The sequence below is a fragment of the Nyctereutes procyonoides genome, unplaced genomic scaffold, assembly GCF_905146905.1.
Source record: "Nyctereutes procyonoides isolate TBG_1078 unplaced genomic scaffold, NYPRO_anot_genome, whole genome shotgun sequence".
In the NCBI taxonomy this organism is placed as follows: Eukaryota; Metazoa; Chordata; class Mammalia; order Carnivora; family Canidae; genus Nyctereutes; species Nyctereutes procyonoides.
Genome location: NW_026575140.1, coordinates 78,817,537 through 78,838,120, shown reverse-complemented (window position 1 = coordinate 78,838,120; position 20,584 = coordinate 78,817,537). Strand labels below are relative to the sequence as shown.

Here is a 20,584-nt window from a genome sequence, read left to right as displayed (position 1 = left end):
TGCTTTCATGAAGCTTGCATCCTGATAGGAAGAAACAGAAAATAAACAAGTGCATTAAATTTCAAACAAAGTGGGGCACCTGGGTGGCTCAGTCGGTTAAGTGTCTGCCTTCAGCTCAGGTCATGATCCCAGGGTCCTGGGATTGAGCCCCACGTGGGGCTCCCTGCTCAGCAGAGTGTATGCTTCTCTCTCTCCCTCAGCCTCTCTCCCCTGCTCATACCCCCCCTCTCTAATAAATAAATAAAATCTTAAAAAGTAATTTTGGATAATAAGAGAAGATATAAAGAACAAGAAGCAGGATAATGACATAGAGAGTAGCTTCAGGTGGGGAAGTGAGCAGGAAACTAGTTTAGAAAGTGTGACCAGGAGTGCCACTCTAAGGAGAAGTCATTTGAGACAAGACCTTAATGATAAGAAACTAGCCACAGGATAAAGAGCATTCTGGGAAGAGGGGACATCTGGCACAAAGACTCTATGATGGGAAAAGCTTAATAAGTTTGAGGTACATTTTTAAAAAATGTGAACATTGTGAACAAGATAAGTGAACAGCCAGTGCCCAGGGCAGGCCTTATTAGGCCATGGTGAGGAGTCTAGATTTTATTAAGGTGCAACGAAATACACTGAAGGGCTTTAAGCAAGGAAGGTACATGATCTTATAAAACACAAAAGATGCTCTAGCTACTGTTTGTAGACTAGAATGGATGGTTTCGTCCATCCACTGTAAGGGAAAGATAACCATCAAATTGGAAAGGGTTAAAAACAAAGCAGTAAAAAAGTAGCGAAGCCGAAATGGCAGAAAGGAGGAAGACGTAACTGGAACAATTAAACTGAGGTAAAAACTCTTGAAACAAGGCAGAAGGTACTTGAGGGAACTCAAGGTACTTGCGAAAGTGACGGAGAGCCACTGCCAAAAATCAAAGAAAATGTCAGAAAACTGGAAAAACCAAATGCTCCTATTTTCAATAGAGGAGAGACAGGGGAAGGGTATATGCAGACCAGAAGCAAATACATGGTTCCTAAAATCTCAAGTAAAATCCTCAAAGTGACTAAAATGGGAATGGTAAACGCTTAGAAAAGAACATTGTGATTATTTCCTAATAGCACAAATGGATGTAAGAAAAATTATGTAAAATGAAGCCAATTCCGATTGTGGTAGTAGTGGTGGTTGTGGGGGTGGTGGTTGACAGATTTATCAGACGGAGAATACCTCAGTCGCTCTATGTATTTGGACCCATCCAAATTCATTTACTTTCAATAAAATCATAGAACCCCAAAGGTTGTTGGAACCTTATCTGTAATCTATTCCAAATTTCTAACCTATATGAGATTTTTTTCCCCTGCAACATCCCAGTAATTCTTTGGATAACGACTGCTTGAATATAACAAAAGGTAATTTATTCCACTTTGGAATCATTTGAAATATATTGCTGAACATCTATTTCCAAGTAAATGTAAACCATTAATCTTACCTCTTTTCTCTGGACCACTATCAATGTAATTTTTTTCACATAGACCCTATGATTTAAATATTCAGGATGTGTCATGTTATAAATATGGAACATAGATACATTTCAGTATTTATTTGTGATTGAGCAACCATACCAAAAAGTCTAATTAGTAGCTCATTATCAAGCTAGAGTGAGGCCTCTAAAATTGTATCAATGGACTCTTTGGGTTTTTTCCCCCTATCTATTAAAAAACAAACAGACCTATGTTTAGATCAGGTGATTGTCAAGACTAGAAGTAAAACAAAGCTAAAGAATAGAGATATGTTGGATGATTCAATCCGGATTCAATAAGAGTATTAACAAGCTGTGACAATTAGTTGAAACTGGTAAACGTTAACAGCAATACATGTAGTTCTGTAATCATTTTTCCAAAATTCAGTGTAAACTAAAAGTGACTCTGCAACAGTTCAAGTGAAAAATACTTAGGAATTTTAATTGACCACAAGCTCATTAGGAGTGAGGCGGGGCAGTAAATATATTTGAATAGACATACCCTCTCCCTCTAAAGCAAGTGTGGCTGTCATTCCCCTGGATTTACGTTGCTCAGACCACACAGGGAACATTATCCCCTGTTCTGGATGTCACTTTGAGAATCATGTTGACAAACTAAAAATCTTCCTGAGAGAGAGATGATAACAGTTGAAGGACCATTTAACGGAGTGTGGGGAGGGAAGAGGAGTACAGAGAATTCGATTGAATGTAAAAAAGAACTTTGAACAACAGAAGGAACTAACTTGGGAAGTAGTAAGCTCTTACCACTGAAAAAGGTGGAGCCTATTCATCAGGAAGGCTCTTGGGGGATTCATGAATTGGAAAGGCTGAATTATAATAGCCAACTTTAACTTCTCTTCCAGGCTTAATTCACTGTGCTTCAAGGGCTTGGCCTTCAAAACAACATAGAGTTTATGGCCTGGTGGCTCCCTGCCCAGGAAGATCCTATCTTGGAGAACCTTCTGCTGTCCTGTCATATGTTAGGAAAGAGAATTTCCTGCCTATGGTTCGTTTACAGCCAGCTGTTACTCTCCCGTTCTGTTTTGGGATATCAGGGTCAAGCTTCCCCTTTTGGAAAAGGAGCAGGAGGGACTAAGAAGGGCCTGGAGGGGGAAACTTTTGTATTAGTCTTTCATTTCAGTTCCAGGCATTCCTAATGTATTATGTCAATTTGAGTCTATAACAAATCTGAGTTCGAATTTAAAGTTTCAGGTTTCCCTTCCAGAGATGCGGCGGCGGGGGGGGGGGGGGGGGGACGGACTGAAACAGCTGCTAGGACTAGGGAGTGGCCAACCGTTGGAAGAAGCCAAACCACAATCTATCTGCTTTTTAAACTAAAAAAAAAGGGGGGGGGCAAGAAAAAAGAAAAAGCGATTAGAACAAGAGGGAGCTGCCCCCACGCCCAGCACCACTCGCACGCTAAGGCTTGAGCGCCTCGCTGGCGCAGGAGGTGAACACGGAACAGGTGCGCCTCACCCCTACCCCCCTTCTCCGCAACAGGGATTGTCTTGCTGCGTTCGGTGTGCCCGGACCCCATTACTCAAGGCTGGACAAAGGCTAGAAGAGGAGAACAGAGGGGGACGGGCTGGGGGCGGAGGGGGGGGTGGGGGGGAGCCCGGAGCTTCTCGTGTACAGTGTACATTACAGATGACATCATTGCCCGAAAGGGACCTGGCGCTCGCGTTCCTGGAGCTGGAGGCCAGCATGCCTGTGCCCGCGCGGCGGCGGGGTCGCCCGGGGGTGTGAAGCGGCGCGAGGAGGCGTGCCCGGGGCTGGGGAGAGCCGCGGGGACCCGGAGCCAGCCGGCCGGCCCAGACACCGCGAGGTCTGGAGGGGTTTGCGCCGCCCCAGGCTCCACCCCGCGCTCGGCCCTGGGAGGGGCACGCCTGTTTGGGGGTGGGGAGCGTGTGCACGAGGGGTGGGTCCGTGGTGGCGGGGGGGGGGGCGGGGGGCAGGACAGCCGCCTGCGCATGTCAAGGCTGACAGCAGACGCGGTCAAGGGGGACCCGGAGCAGGGCAGTTGGCCACCCGCCACCCAGGGTCGGGGCCCCGCACTACCTGGGGGCGAGCCCGGGGGAAGGGGCCCGCCCTCCCTGCCTCCTCCCTGCCTCCTCCCTGCCTCCTCCCACCCCCACCCTCTCCCGAGATCGGCGGCCCGACCCAAGGAGCCTCCGCCTCCTTCCCCGCCCCTCCGGACCTTCCCGGGGAGCGGCGGGCGGGCGTGGACGGGGCCGAGGGGGAACGGATCTAGGAGCTCGGACGGGGTGGCCGGGCGGCCTCGGGGGAGCGGGGCGCGCCAGCTCGGGGAAGCCGGGGCACGCGGATGAAGCCGAAGCTGCGGGGTCTCGGCGGATCCTGGTCGGCGCGGCGCTGTTCCCAGGGGAGGTGAGAGGCGGCTCGGCAAGGGCCCCGTGGACAGCCCGGCCGCCTAGAGCCAGCGCCGTTCTCCTCCAGCCCAGCGGGCGCGGGGCGCGGGGCGCGGAGCCGGGGGCGCGGGGGCGCGGGGAGGGCGCTGTCCGCGGTGCTGAACCGGATCCCGGCAACGGGCCCCGGGGACCGCGCGCTCCCCGGCTCGGGGCGGCGCGCCCGCTCAGCTCGGAGCCGAACCCCCGCCCAGCTCGGTCGCTGGCCCTTATTTGGGCCCGAAAGTCGCCCCCTTGGGGCAGTTCGTCCCAAAGGGTTTCCTCGAAAGTATCGGAGAGGGCGAATTGTTGACCGCGGGAATCTCCCTGTGTAGCCCCGGAAGCCACCCGCCAGAAAAAAGATGCCTGCCTTCAACAGATTGTTTCCCCTGGCTTCCCTCGTGCTCATCTTCTGGGGTAAGTACCAGCCCCCTGCCATGCGAGATGCAGAGAACAGTAATAATGCCACCAATAATAACACTTGATTCGTGTCGTTTGTGACAAAAAGGAGCCCCGGTTGGCTTCCCTCTAGGCTTGCCTGCCAGGCACGGAGATCCATAGGGGTTCCATGAGAGCTGGGATTTTTGAGATTGGAAAAACACCTCCTTACTCTCCTGCTGCTTTATTCCTGAACCACCCTTGCTGGTTTTCCCACCACTCCTCCTGTTTCCTGTTGATTCCAAAGTATTTTCCCCCCTTTTCCTTTGCTGAAAGGGAATGCAGTCATGTTCATTATGAAAAATCTCGGTTGCATTTACATTTCATTTTTTTCAGTGAGAAATCGGTGGGTCTTCAGATTAATTCCCGTGCCTTTTTTAAAAAAGCCGGGTGCACGCATTTTGAGAGTGAAAACACTTTCTCTGTTGATCCATTTGTTTGATTCTAATAAGGGAAATAGGCTTCAGCCATTTGCAGCTATGGCTTTGATTAATAGGCACCTGGGCATTGCATCTTTATTCTTTTTCATGAATGTGCGAAGCTAAGGTGCTTTGGTATTTGGGAAGCTATGCGTTTTTTTGCTTTCAGAAATGAATAGGTTCTTGTTTGCTGTGAGGAAATAAGGTGACCTTCTCCCTCCAAATAAGGAAGACCTTCACTTCCAACAGTAAGGCTGAGCAGAGTAGTGTCGGAGTGAGGTGCCTGCAAGTGTGTAGAGCGAGTTAACGAGTCTACGTGATAACATCTGAGTATGTGATTGAGAGTATGCTTTACTGTGTGGATGTGTATTCCTCGGTGTTAGAATGTGTGTGTTAGTGTATGTCTGAGCATGTTAGAATGGGCACCTGAATGGACTGGTGAGGATGTGTGTACGTGTGTGTATGTGATGGTGGTGTAGTTGTGGGCATCTCTGTTTTGTGCCTCTGATTAGACCCTCAGGTCAAATATAAGTGCTCTTCAGTTGATATATTGCTTCACATGATCTTCTACATTCCTACTTTTTCCATGCTTTTACCTTCCTCTATGCTAAAAATCAATAACCAGGATAATTAGAAGTGATCGTGCCCACCTGCTTTATTGAAACCGGGCATGTGGGATTATTCTCCTGTGGTTGGCATGAAACTCATCCTGCCTGTGCAGTGGCAAATATGCTGATGGGAATTGCCTCTTTGCCTTAGTATCACTTTATTAAGCCTCCAGGAGTTACTGGCTGCCAGCATTATCTGGATTGTGCATGTGACCAAAAGCAAAGCCAAGCTTCCTGTTGAACAAAATGCCTGATGAGACAGTCCTGGAAGGACAAAGAGGGAGAGTAATGCCAATCCCAAGGGTAGACTCACCGCCATCCATTCCCAGTAGAGTAGACTACACCTGAAGATGGAGCAGACATAATAGGTTGCCAATGATCTCACCTGCCTTGAAGATTTAAGGCTGGGATTTCCTCGGGGGAGAGGCTAAGACTAGGGCCATGAGGCTTCGGAGAGGTTTGTCTGGCTGGATAAGAAAGTGTGGGTAAAGCAACGGGAAATGAAGTTGCAGACAAGGGCCCAGGTAAGATTCTAAAGAGCCTTTCTTCCCAAACCTTAATTTAAATGTTTAGCATCCCTGCCTGCATTCCAGGGGTGGGGGTGGGCATGCCATTTTATTCCGAGCCCCTCTTAAGACTTACAGAGCTTGGCTTAGAGTCTTAGCTCTGGAGTCTTAGTTCTGCCATTAGCTTGCTATGTAACGACCTTAGAGTATCTGGTTCCTCATAGGTAAAGTTTGGAAGTTGGAGCAGAAAATGTCTAAGACTGAAGAGTAAGGAAATAGTTACAGAATATTGCTAAACTTGGCAGTGTCCACCCCTCTCTTCACTCCCACTCCCCACCGCACCCCAAAATAAAACCTTTGGAAGAGATGGGCACATCACACGCATGCTTGCTGATTCTCAGCTTCTTTATAACCAGAACATTGGTTCACAAAACTTAAAAGCTGCAGAAGCAAAGAGGGATGGTTTGGGAAACTTGATCATCAGATGTAAGAGAAAGAGCCTCATTTCACAAATGCAATTTCATTTTATTTGAATGTAATTCTAGTATTTGAAGACCACTTCGACTAGATAAGTTCTCCCTTCCCAAGTTGATTTTTCACATGATGCAATATGAATGGAAAGACTCTTTTCCATGATATTACTTTCTGCACGTATTGAAGAGTTCCCTTATTTCCTTTAACAAAGTATATAATACGTAATTTTAAAAAAACCTCAACACTTGCCTGGTGCATTATAGTTTGCAAAGCATTTTTCAATTCATTACTTCTTTTTGGTTACCCTATCAATCCCTGTGGGTGTTCAGGGGAAAGTAGTGTTATATCTAATTTAGAGGTGAGGAAATGAGCTCAGGGAGAGGGAAGAACTTGCTAGAGAACTCTTGTCTCCTGATTTCAACCTTCTAGTACTTATTCTAGTACCTCTTATGGACACATGTGCTGCTGTGCTGGATTGCCAGATGGTTATCTGTCCTTTCATCCTTTTTCTGAGCCCCCACTCTTCCTCCCCTCTGTCACGCCATTGCCTTACCTAAAGTCCTGCTTAGCCTGTAGGTCCAGGTCTACTCTTCCAGGTGTCTGCTGTATTGGGGCGTGTTTTCCTCTCTTCCTCCCAGCAGCCCACCTTGCTGCACCCCATTCTTTCAAGGATCTGCTAAGTGACTGGCTAATCTGATAGACAAATCACTTCAGGGTGTTAATATCTACAGATAACTTCATTTATTATCCTCTTTTGGAAAGTATTGACATTCTAATCAGAGTCTTTATGTATTATCTTCCCACAAAGAAAAGCATTCTAGACCAAACTGGGCTGGGGGTGGGGCGAGGTGCAATGTAGTAATGCCCAAAGAAGAAAAAGATTTGGGGGCATGAGAGGAGTGAGTTCAGTACATTACTCTCCACCTCAAAATAGATCGATACCATTCCTTAGTTAAATATAATCATTAGTAATAACATCACATTCTACCTTCTCAGAAGTTTCTTCATTATTACCATGGAAATTGAAGAAGAGACCAAAGGTCCAATGATTTGGCCAAGATTATTCCAGGAGTTTATTACTTACAGTCAGCCATGTGGCTTGATTACCCTCCATATGTACAACGTTTCTTGGATATCTAGAGAGTTTCGTAGACAGAGGGGCAGTCTCCATGGGGTGGAAAAACAGATTTCGCCTCTTTTTTTTTTAAGATTTTATTTATTCATGAGAGACAGAGAGAGAGAGAGAGAGAGAGAGAGAGAGAGGCAGAGACACAGGCAGAGGGAGAAGCAGGCTCCATGTAGGGAGCCCGACACGGGACTCGACCCCGGGTCTCCAGGATCACACCTTGGGCTGAAGGCGGCGCTAGACCACTGGGCCACCTGGGCTGCCCTAGATTTCACCTCTTGATGGAAGGAGCCACAAGTTATGTTAGCAAAGGTCAAGCAAAGAGGGATGAGAGAATTTTGTGGCCATTTTGTGTACTGTCTAGAGCCCCATGAGCAGAATTCTTATGCCTTGAAATTGAGCTTTGGCCATGAGAAGGGAATCAGTCAGTAGCACTTGTTCTCTGATGATACCTTAGATTATTGTCATCTCGGGCAGCCCGGGTGGCTCAGTGGTTTAGCACTGCCTTCAGCCCAGAGCCTGATCCTTTTCAAACCCCAGCAGCTCTACTACCACCTTCATCCAAGCAAAACCATTGAGTTGTCTCTCGGTCTGATCAGCATACCAGCCTCTTAACTATTCTCTTTGCTTCCATACTTTTCCTTCCTCACCTCTTCCACTTATTCTCAACATGGCAGTCAGATCATGTAATTTTGTATAAATCATATCATTCTTCCACTCAGAAGACTCCAGGGTTCCCCATGTCACTCTGAGCAAAAGTCAAAATTCTAATTGTGTAGACCAGCTGTGATCTAGCCCCGGCTTATGTGTCCTTCTTTCTCACTTTGTTCCCTGTGCTTTATCATGCTCTTTGCTTTCAATAGACACTCCCACCCTAGGATCGTTGGAATGTTCTTTCCTCTACTTGGCACACTTGCTCACAGATATTCATATATCTCCTTTCTTTCCCTCATTTTTTTTCCTTCAGTGCCTGCTCATTGTCACCGTCTCCATGAGGCTGTCCCCAATGTGCCTATGTCCCTCTACCCTGTTTTCCTTTTACTCATAGTACTTATTGTAATGTTTCTTATTTTTCTCACCCTCCCCTGGGATGTGTAGACTCCATGAGAACAGGGATGGTTTCTGTTTTGTCCCCAGCTGTATTGTCACTGCCTAGAACAGTGCCTGGCACATGATAAGCACACAATATATTTGTTGAATAGCTAACAAGCAGATGAAGGGCAAAATACCTTAACAAGTCATATGCGTACAAAGCACATTCCTATAAATCACTCCATAAAATACTGTATTAGATAGATGTTATTTTCAGCATGCTGTTGATGAATATACTGAGTCTCAGAGGTTAAAGAGTAGATAAACTGAGGCCTTCAGCTACTAAGTACTTCTCCATCCTGCCTCTGTATTTGTTCCTGTGCGTTCCTTGGTACATATTCCTATCCCGCTTTGAAGCCATCATCGTTGAACTAACTTAATCTTTACCAGGTCTCATTAAATATGAATATGCCCTAAGGCTGCCTGCGACACAGAGTTCTCAATACACATTCTCTATTCATTCCCAAACTTTTGCACAGACCACACCTTCTTCTCTCTTTTTTTTCAACCAGGTCAACAGTCAAGACTTCAAACACATCACACTCTGAAGGTGTTTCTGATCAGTTCTTTCTAGATACAGAGCCTCTCTCCTTGGAAGTGATGGTCCATATGCAGAAGCAAGAGACCTTCTTGCAGACTACCATATAAGACCAGCCTCAGCTTGCTTGAGAGTTTTAAAACCAATTAATTTGATTTTACTTTGATGTTCTAAGTTCCATCATAGTGCCACTTGTTTGTTTTTATAGAAAGGCGACTGCCATCTATAGTGCCTTATTCAGATACGTCCGGAGTGTTGAAAGCGTGACTACCCCATGTTCTCTGACAAACGGATCTTGAGAGCTTGTTTGTAGGTTCTAGCAGGGGAGCACAGCTACTCATATGCCCTTGACAAAGAATGGTCCTCCTTTATAAGATTGTCCTCTTCAAGTGCACAGCTTCGGGAGGGTTGCACATGGGGCAGTGAGGGAGGAAGGGGACACCTGCCTAGCCAGCCAGTTCAGCCAAATCTACCCTGGCAATCAGTGTGGTGAGAAATTCTAGTGCCACTTGTTTTTTAAACTCTGTGTTTAATAACGACAATTTTTGCCTTCAAAGTCAGTCAAATGTAATTTATTTTTTGACTCAATTAGTCAATCTCATTTTAAGCTCTAAACCTCTGTTTTTAGAATGAATTGTTTGCCAATACAGAAACAGACTAACCATTTACAGTGTACTAGCTTTTTTTTTAACTTTCTTTTTTTTTGTATATTTTTATATTGGAGTTCAGTTTGCCAACCTATAGCATAACACCCAGTGCTCATCCGTCAAGTGCCCCCCTCAGTGCCCGTCACCCAGTCACCCCATCCTCCCACCCACCTCCCCTTCCACTACCCCTTGTTCGTTTCCGAGAGTTAGGAGTCTCTCATGTTCTGTCTCCCTCTCTGATTTCTCTCTCTCATTTTCTCTCCTTTCCCTTTAATCCCTTTCACTATTTTTTATATTCCTCGTATGAGTGAAACCATATAATGTCTGTCCTTCTCCGATTGACTTACTTCACTCAGAATATTATCCTCCAGTTCCATTCACATTGAAGCAAATGGTGGGGATGTACTAGCTTTTAAATATCAATGTGTATGGCTTCATTTTTTTTAGGGCTTCTGTTTTTATTATTCATGAGAAGGTAGCATCAGAAGGGGCCCTAGAAGTCCTGATATAGGAATCTTTCATGGTCATCCCACTTTTTAATCTTCCATACAATGAAGTGTAAACTCTTTACCAAATAGTTTTTTGCATTAGGTGAACAGCTTTAGCACCAGAAAACTCTCTCTCTCTCTCTTATTTTTTTTAATGAGCTGCTCAACTTACTTTCTTATAATTTCTGGAATTGGACAGAATTTATTTTCTTTTCCACAGGCCTGCCTTCAAATATTTGAAGACCGATAAGTTCTGTGTCCAAGTCAGGCACCCCCTCGTCCTCCCATCTGTTTTTCCCCAGATTTTGTCCCCAGATTTTGTCCCCAGACCCTTCTCCATCTTGCTCCCCTCTGGGCATACACTCATTGAACAACTTTCTTTTGCAAAACGTGACACCCTGAACTGATTATAATGATCCAGATTTGTTCTGAACAGTGCAGAGGCACTGTTTCTCATTCTGTACATTGTACATCTGTTAATGCAGCCCACATTTGCACTTGCCTTGTTGGCAGCCACATCCCACTTTTGACTCATTCTGAAAGTACAGTCTGATGTACTTGCCTTTTTTTTATGGGTTACAAGTTTCTAGAGGGCGGGAACTGTAAGTCCAGACATCCATACGGCATGTAAGGTGTTCCCCCCAATCTGACCTCTCTCCAGCTTTTAACTTTGGTTCTCTCCACTCCTCTGCAAAAAGCATCACTCCAGACGAGTGGTCAGTTCACTGTCTTCCTCAAGGCTGCTCCATCTCCCACCAGGCATCAGAATTACCTACATTTTTTCCATAAAATTCAGATTTAGTTACATCTCTCTGTGGCTTGCAAACATCTGACCCCTCATAGAAAGGTCTTCACAGTGTGGTTCTAGCTCCCTTTCTAGACCCCAGCCTCATCTTCCTTCTCTTTCTCTCTCCCCAGTCCCACCAGGAATAATTGTCCCTCCTCTGGGAAAGAGCACATCACCAGCATGGCATTCATCATAGCCCCATTTAATGATACGTAGGAGTATGTGTTCCCTGCTTGACTATAAATGCCTTTTGGGTGCGGTTAGTGTTTCGTTCATCTTTGTGACTTAGCCTAGCATTAGGCCTGGCATAGAGTAGAGTTCAGTGAATGGTGGCTGAATGAAGGGGTGCATGGGTGGTCAGTGAATGGGTGTGTGTGCGCCCCCTGTTTCCCACCAAGACTCTAAGCCTTTGAGGGCAGGTCTCTAGGCTGTACCACATCCCAGCTGCATCCTAGGAGGCTTTCGGTAAATTCCGAGTCATGCATGGCTCCTCTAGCTCACTCCCTGCCTGCTCTGAGTGAGCATCCTTGGGGAGCACAGGTGAAGATGTACATACGTGTCCACGCGACTTTCAAGTTTGTCTTATGATTCTTGCTTCTTTGTCTCTTCTCCCTCCCTCTTATTCTCCAATGTTGCTCTCCTGGTACCTGCCTCCCCAATACCTCCTGTTCCTTCCCTGTCACCCGGCCTCTCTCCAGTCAGCGTCTGCTTCCCTGTGTGTGTGGAAGTGCCCTCGGAGACGGAGGCCGTTCAGGGCAACCCCATGAAGCTGCGCTGCATCTCCTGCATGAAGAGGGAGGAGGTGGAGGCCACCACCGTGGTGGAATGGTTCTACAGGCCCGAGGGCGGTAAAGATTTCCTTGTATGTCTGGCTGCTGACTCTGGCCTTTCTTTTTTCTTTTCTTTTCTTTTTTTTTTTTTTTTTCTGGCCTTTCTTTTACTTGCCTCTGCTGTTATGTGCCTGGCTCCTGAGAGTCTGGGGAATGAAGATCTGACAAATACTGGCTCTTTCTTTTCAAAGCACTGACAGCTCCCCAGCAGATAACTGACAGCCCAGCCTCTGTGAAAGGAAGGGCACTTGGCCAGCTGTGAGCGGTCCTGGTCATGAGCAGGGGAAGGGGGAGGAGAGATAAACAGCGCTTAGAGCCTACTGTGTGCTTGGCACCCGATAAGGCACTTCGCAGGTGTTTAATTTTCTGCACCATTGGATGGGATGGATTAAATTGGTAGAAAAATTGAAATGACAGCGTCATTAAATGGAATAGCGTAGGTTAGCTTGCTGAAATCTCACAATCTCAGGGCAATAAGAGTGACAGGAATGACCAAGCTGCTCTTCAACTGGCGTGCCCAGCACAGCATCCATGATGAGTGAAATATTTAAATAGTTCTATATTGGATATTTGCTTTGCCAAGCCTCCCAAGTGGTCTCACCGCCATCAGTCCCACCAGGAACCTGCGGATCTTCTCATGTTCTAGAAACTAAGAAATCACCCTAACAGAGCAAGGAGCCTCCAAGACTCCACCCTGTGCCGTGGCTAATGTCAATTCTGATTGGTTGGTGCCATGGCCAATGTGGTTGGTACATGCTTTGAATACCACCTTGGGGATGGCTGGACTCTGGAACCTCAATCCCTGGGTTTGAGTCTTGATTCCACCACTTATGAGCTCTGTGCCCTGGGACAGTCTGCTTCAGCTCTGTGCCTCAGTGTCCTCATCTCTAACATGGAGATGCAAACCATAGCAGCCTCAGAGAACTGTTACCTTCAAAGTTGTTAGCTTTAATTTTTAATGCATTTAGAAGAGCCCTGGAATATAGGAGGCACGATATAAGTGTTTGCTGGAGAAAAGGTGTAAGTACATAAGTGAGGCTACTGAGGCCCAAAGAAGTCAAGTTGATTAGAGAGCTTAGATTCGAACTAGGGGCACAAAGCTCTTTTTACTGCACTATGCCACCGTCCCAGAGGCAAGTTTCTTTCCTACAAAGACTTCTTGGAGACAACAGCAGGGTGAAGTTGAGTATATGCTCCAATCGGGTGCCAGAACTGGAACCAGTAGGCCCCCCTGAAACCTTGGGGTTCACTCAGAGTTGACTGTGACCGAGGCTAGTCCCCAGGTCACAGGCACCTGGATGTCTGGGCCAGAGGCAAAGGCCCCCAGTGGCCTCAGCCTGGTTGTGTGCTAGCCACCGACTGTTTCCAGGTCTGCCCAAAGTGAGTAGAAGTGGACTCAGACAGAAGAAAGGAAACTTCAGAAGGTAGTAGTGGCCGTACAAAGCAATGCTGTCTCCTAGGAATTTTTGTGAAAGTGGAAATGTTCCATATTCATGGTGTCCAGTACAGTAGCCACGAGCCACATGTGGCCACTGAGCCCTTGAAATGTGTCTTGTGAGTTTTACATTTTATTTAATTTCTAGTCATTTAATTTTTCATGTAAGTAGCCACACGTGCCAAGTGGAAACCAGAATGGACAGCACAGCTGTAGAGAATAAGACGGTGGCGGTGTCTGAGAAAAGAAGTTTTGAGACCGCATTTCAGTTATTATTCAGCCCAAAGTGAAAGACATGAGGTGTGCATATCACTTTGCAGCTCTCTGCTCGTCTGTGACACTTTGGCGGCCTGGGTCCCAGTCTGTCGCCCACCCAGACTGGCCACATCCCCTCAGTGAGAACCAGATCAGAGAGTCAAGTTCTGAGGCCGAGGCTTTCAAATGTCTTTGTGACTCAGGAAGCTGGCCTTCCTGGTCTCTATGCCCTGTTCTCTCACTGGTGCCCCGGTGACCCATCTTACTCTCTTGCTCTCTCTCTCTCTCCTTCCAATTTTTTCTTTCTCTCAGTTTCCCCCTCTTGGTCTCCTGTATGCTTCATTTACCTTTTTTAAAAATAATTTTTAAAAGATTGTATTTATTTATTTGAGAGAGAGAGAGAGAGCACGAGCGAGAGGAAAGGCAGAGGGAGAAGGAGAAGCAGATGACTCATTGCTGAGCAGGGAGCCTGATGTGGGGCTTGATCCCAGGACTCTGAGATCATGACCTGAGCTGAAGGCAGATGCTTAACCGACTGAGCCACCCAGGCGCCCCTTCACTCACCTTCTTTTGTTTTCTTTCTTTGCACCTCTTTTTTCCTGCCAGCCTCCTTCCTGCCTCCCCCTTTCTGCATCTTCCTTTGCTATGTCTGTGTATCCCAATACGTGTTTACCTTTGCTCACGTTTCCCTGCCTTTCTCTCTTGCCTGCCCTCCTCCGAACCTCCTCATCCTACACCCACGCTCGGGATCTCCTTGTAACACTGTCCCCTTTCTTCTCTGTCCATGCACAATTCTGCTCCTTTGCTCTGACCTGTCCCCATCCTGGCTCTCACGCCCTATTTTCTCTCCTGGCCCTACTCTCTTTTGCTTCTCTACCTGCAGATCTATGAGTATCGAAACGGCCAGCAGGAGGTGGAGAGCCCCTTCCAGGGACGCCTGCAGTGGAATGGGAGCAAGGACTTGCAGGATGTCTCCATCACTGTGCTCAACGTCACCCTGAATGACTCTGGCCTCTACACCTGCAACGTGTCCCGGGAGTTTGCTTTTGAAGCACATCGCCCCTTTGTGAAGACCACACGGCTGATTCCCCTCCGAGTCACCGAGGAGGGTGAGGTTGGGGCCATGAGTTCTCTGGGGTGCCTTGCTCTTGGGGAGGGAGGACGGTGGGTTTCCACACAAATGACACCCTTGCAGAGTGCAAAACCCACTTACCCGGAGCAGTGATATCTGAACATGTCACCGTTGTCTTGTCTTCCTTTAGCGGCCAGCTGAACTGCAAACTGCCTGACAGCTTGCCTCTCTGCACCTTTCCTCAAAGCAGAAAGGCTCAGAGATGACAGTAGAATGACCTCTTCCTTGATCCTCTGATTCTCATCCTTGGAGAAAGAGGACGGCCTTCATGAGGCCTAAAGCTGCCAAACCAGCTACACCTGCTTCTCTGGCAGGTGTTGATTCCCTGACTCGATGGGCACAGGGAATCTCATGAGGATATCTAGAGGCCGTCTAACCCTCTCGTGTGTAAGCCACACGTAGCCCTGAACCATCCGTGCTCAGACTCCAGCAAGCCTCTAAGTCCCCCGCGGGACTTTTTAAAATGCAGACTTTCTGATTCGGTAGATAGATAGAGCCTAGGAATTTGCACACCTAACGAATTGCCAGGAGATACCCATGCTGCTGGGGACCACACTTTGAGAACCACTGCTCTAAACCAGAGTTTGACCATCTTTTGTCTTCTGTCTCCCCCCACAGTAATCACACAAGCAACCCTCCTTCCCCATCCCCGGCATCTCTCATCACATAACCTCATTCTTGACTGGGAGAAAAAAAAAAAAAACACCTTTCTGGTCTTTAGTTTAAAATCTTCAGATTTCCCACAGCTAGTTTCTTGTTAGCAAGGTGGGCAGAGGGGACTTTTCCTTCTACTTCTTCTTTTCCTTCTACTGCCACCCCAACTCAGATGTTTCTGTTTTAGTCTGGTCTGGAATCTTGAGGGTGAAGTTTGAGTGTTCTCAAACACCATTCTCATTCTGCCTTCAAGGGACTCTGGGAGTTGCGGCTCCTAGCCCCTTGCTAACACTCCCTCACGTGTCAGAAGAGTGATATATGCACCTCCTTTTGTGTTTTCTCATCCAGGTTAAATGATGGTTCCCTTTTTCCTAGCCTGTTCTCAGGCGATCTATTTCTGGCATTATCACTGCCCCAAGATACAGGATGGTGAGCGGGCAAGAGGTGTGGGGCATGAAAGAAGAGGTCAAGATCAAGACAGGGCTCTTCCTAGGATTCCCAAGAACCCTGACTTCCAAGTCACGAGTCTGATTTTTTTTTCTCATGTTATTGTGATAGAATTCATGAAGCACACTTGAGAGCAGATGGCAGGGCAAGAGATGTCATGATTTGGTCCTGATGAGGACAACATGACTAAAACGAGTAGGTCAATTCTGAACGAGCAGAAGCACCCTTGGACCACTGGCATTTAGGCCTGATGAGCTGTCTTCCCCCTCTGAGCGCATCTCCTCTTGTGTACCTGGAATGGGTTGGACTGGAAGCTCTCTAAGGTATTTTTCTGTTCAGAAGTTCATTATCCTCTCTGTTTACACACCTCTTCTCCCTGGGGAAGAGAAGCCGGCGCCCTCTACTGCTCACCGCCGGGAACTTGGCTGTGCCTGCTGGACCCTGGGAAAGTGCCTGTCTCACCTGCTGCTCTCTCAGGCTTTTGCCTCCAGTGGAAAGGGTGGCGAAGCTGAACCAGCCCACCTGCTGGGCACCAGAGCAAGGCCTGGGCCAGAATAGAAGGAAAACAAGTCTGTCATCAGAACCACAGAGCCTCTCGGGATGGTAGGGCTGGAGGGAAGCTTGGCTCTCATTTCATCCAGGTGTTCTGAACAAAGAGCAGGAGTCAGAATTGCTTTCCTTCAGTGTAGACATCTCCATACACTCCTGTGGGTATGTATGAGTTCGGCAGTTGGAGTGAGGTCTGGCTTATGTCATAGAAATGACTCCCCAGGTGATTGCTTGGAGGGTGCGGCTCTGGTGCCTCTCATTTTGTGGTGGGGAGATCAGTGAGGGGCTTGCCTAGGGACATGAAGCGAATTAGCACCAGGTGCAGGACTACAAGCCAGATCTTTCGCCCACCAGGCTACCTCTCTGTCCGTTGACTCTTTTCCTTCTACGACCATCCCACTCCTTGCTACTCTTTTTTTCTTCTCCTTCGTTTCATGACTTTTTTCCTTCCTTCCTTCCTTCCTTCCTTCCTTCCTTCCTTCCTTCCTTCCTTCCTTTCCTTCCTTTCCTTTTCCTCCGCGACCCCATGGCAGCCTGAGAACACCCCCACCCACATTCACTGCTCTCATAAGGCTCAGAGCCACACGCTCCACCTTGACACACCCCACCACATTTCCTCCATTCCTATGTTCTCCCAGAATCTCTCTGATTCTCTTTGTTCAAGCTGAACTTATTCTGCCCTAAGCTCTGACCTCCTGGTTCTAAGACAAAAATCTGAGATCTCTTTACCTAGAAGTGACTAAAAATACTGAGCATAGATGGCTTCTTCCTATGTTACTACTTCCAGGCTATTGCATTTAAAAAGCATGTTCCTTGAGATGAATGTATCACAAATCAGGTAGTGTCGAGCCCACAAAAAGGCATTTGATGTGCATGGTGTTCTTCTGTGCCTCAAGCTCCATCTATGACCTCTAGCCTCAGGAGGTCCAGCATCCAGGAAACGTGGGTGATCCTGGAGTCTTTGGACTGCTTCTCAGAGCTGAGGGTCATGGTAGGAGCTATTCTGTGCTTTTAATGAGCGAGGCCTTATGGATGACCGGGGCCTATGAATAACCAAGGAGCATGAATCTAATTCACTGGTAGGAGTTAGCAACAGAATATGTGGCTGCAATCTTCTTTCCCACGAGAAAGGAAGATGTATCAGGACAATTTGCCATATATCATGTTTTAATTGTCATTTTGGTTGGCCGTGAAACAAAGATCGATATTTATTTATATTCATTCATTCAACAAATACTTATTGAGTACTTCAGACACTCCGGGATGAAACGACAGGTGGATAATTCAGAAATATGTAAAACGTGTTCTTAATAAGCAAACAGTCACTAGAGAAGAGAGAGAAACACATCACACACAATAACAATGGACAGATGAGAAAAGTGCTCAGAGGAGAGGCTGAGGCAGGTTTCACAGAGCGGGGGACTTTGGTGGCACTGGGAAGAATGGTCAGGGGATGGGAAAGCAGGAGAGGATATGGGGACAGAGGTAGCAGAGGGAGTCCAGTCACAGAAGGGGAAATAAGGAAGGGGAAAGAGGGTGAAGAAAAGTCCACAGATCCCCAAAGACCACAGTGTATATGAGAAGTGACGTTTTTCTGGTGCATCGAGCAGAAATGAGGAGAAAAGAGCCGGCCTGTGAATGGTCCTACATGCCCTGTTAACAGAGTTTGGTCTTTCTCCTGAGGGCAGCATGGAACACGGAGGGTTTTAAGCATGAAAATGCCAGGATCAGGTTTGTGTTTCAGAAAGTCTGCTTAATACATGGAATGCTCCAATTCTCATTTCTGTTTGGTTTTGGGATGACCTGGCAGAAAGGTGGGCTGGGAAGGACCCTGTTTCCCATCCAGACCTGGAGAGAGCACGCCCAGACCACGGACAGGCTGACTGTACTGGCCCCACACACGTGTCCCACCCTCTCTCCCTCTGCCACCCTAAGCTCAGAGGACACAGGTGGTTGGACGGGATATGCTCCCCACATCTGTGTGACCTTCACATCTCACAAGATATTCTTGAACACGCCAGGTAATGCAATGGTGTGAACGGTTTTACCCTTGCCTTACATTTTAGGCAAATGGTCTCAAATAGGGGCAATGATGATTCACACAAAATAGGGACGCAGCTCTTATATCTCAGGCCGTTCCAAGATTCCTTCCACTGCTCTATTATTTCTTCCACTCCTCATTCCTCCTCAACCCCCACCCCAGAAGAAAGTTGGTGAGAAAGCTGACAGACAGGAGCATCAGAGGATATTAAATCACTCTGAAGCCTTCTTGAGTTCCTTAGACCCAGTGCTTATTTAAGCCATACTTAAAAATAGGTCTCATATATCTCTGACCCAGTGACAGCTCTGGGTTTGTTGGACATGCACATTCTAAGCCTCACTGTCCCCCTTGCAGCTGGAGAGGACTTCACCTCTGTGGTCTCAGAGATCATGATGTACATCCTGCTGGTCTTCCTCACCTTGTGGCTGCTCATTGAGATGATATATTGCTACAGGAAGGTCTCAAAGGCCGAAGAGGCGGCCCAAGAAAATGCGTAAGTTCTAAGATGCCAACATAATGCTAGCTGGCCCCTTCGAGTGCTTGCTGTCACGGGTGAGGTGCTAAGCAATTGACACAGTCCTCCACTCTCCTCACCACAATCTTCAAGGGAGGCTGAATTAATATACCCACAGATGAGAAAACTGAGCCCGGGAGAGTTTGCCCAAGGCCATTGTAAGAGGCAAAGCAAGGTTTTGATTTGTGTCTGCTAACTCCTAACCGGTACTGTTAACCTCTGATGTAAAAGCCCATAAGCTAAAAGCAAAACAAAACAAAAAATCATAAGCTGCCATCACAATCCTATGAAGTTAGCATTATTATGACCATCTAATAGATGCTAACGCAGGCCTATGGAGGTTAAGTGGCTTGCTGAGGCCACAGATACTGAGAGGAGAGGCTGGGATTTAGGCCCATCTATTCCAAACATTCATGTTTTTGTGTCACTCTCAGCCATTTGTTGTACACTGTGGAACTCACCAGGCCATCTGGGCACTGCCTTTTACTAGCTACGGAGCTCCGAGCCACATGTTCTTCATCCTGGACCTTGGCAGCAATCGAATACCCAGAGTAGGGGCTCTCATTCCCCAATGTCCAGAGTGTGCCTTTGCCATTTTCACCAAGGCCCTGGTCACTCAGGAGTGAGCACATCTAAGCAATGGTGGGGTGTGAGGGTTGAAGAGGCCGCTGTGGCCTGTTGTTCAGGGAGAAGAAAAACAGAACTCCTAGATTTAAAAGGCTAGCAACATCGCTGAAGCGGTATCCTAAAAACCGTAGGCTTTTATCACTTAAAAATGTTTGATAGGGATCCCTGGGTGGCGCAGCGCTTTGGCGCCTGCCTTTGGCCCAGGGCGCGATCCTGGAGACCCGGGATCAAATCCCACATCGGGCTTCCGGTGCATGAAGCCTGCTTCTCCCTCTGCCTGTGTCTCTGCCTCTCTCTCTCTCTCTGCGACTATCATAAATTTAAAAAAAAAAAAAAAGAAAAGTAAAAATGTTTGATAAAGAAAGTGTTTTGTATGATATCTATCTATGATCTCAGAAAAGTACAAATTACAACTGATATGAGGATAGAAAATAATGTGCTGGAGAGGCTGTCATTCCTGATGAAACCTGGGTGCTTGGATTTTAGTGCTTGGACAGAAAGTGCCTACAACTCGGCAAGCACAAAAGACAGAGCTGGAACCGAGGCCCCCAGCAGAGCCAGGATCCCCCAAGGGCTACAACATATGCAAAGGACAGACCAGAAAATCCGTCCACCAACCTGGGGGAAAACCCAAGGAGACTTACCTATCTTGGCCCGACTCCCAGATAGAAACATAAAAGATTCTTGAGAATGAGTAACCACAAGCCTGCACTCACAATGTTCGGGATTTAAATTTACACTACCTACAGGATCCAGAAGTCTCTAAGCTGAAAAATTCAATTAAAAAATTAGTCCCCAGACAGTGATAACCATGTAGAAGCAAATGAAAACCCGTTCTGAAGGGACCGTCTCTCAGCTGAGGCTTACCAGGATTCCCCACACTCAGCGCTGCTGAGTCTGATTTCAGTCTGATCCAGAGCTACAAGCTGCAGCAGGACGTGAGCCAGCACAAGCAAGAGAAGAAACAAATGGCAGGATTCAATCCCAGGAACTTCAGACCCTTGGTAGAATTTAGAAAACGAGTTGGTCTGAAAGAGTTAAAGCAATACAAGGATGAACCAGGAGCATAAGAATAG

At 47.2% G+C, this 20,584-nt stretch overlaps 1 protein-coding gene across 3 annotated transcripts in view; it reads left to right on the top strand.

The window, feature by feature from the left end:
- The first annotated feature begins 3,759 nt into the window (after positions 1-3,759).
- The window catches only part of SCN3B (sodium voltage-gated channel beta subunit 3), a 36,539-nt gene continuing 19,714 nt past the window's right edge, over positions 3,760-20,584 (top strand). For all 3 annotated transcript variants that reach the window (XM_055306286.1, XM_055306288.1, XM_055306287.1), the window contains exons 1-5: positions 3,760-3,884; positions 4,237-4,318; positions 11,723-11,886; positions 14,428-14,653; positions 18,722-18,860. In XM_055306286.1, coding sequence (XP_055162261.1) covers positions 4,264-4,318; positions 11,723-11,886; positions 14,428-14,653; positions 18,722-18,860 — 584 coding nt within the window. In that variant the 5' untranslated portion in view covers positions 3,760-3,884; positions 4,237-4,263. The remainder of the gene's footprint in view (positions 3,885-4,236; positions 4,319-11,722; positions 11,887-14,427; positions 14,654-18,721; positions 18,861-20,584) is intronic.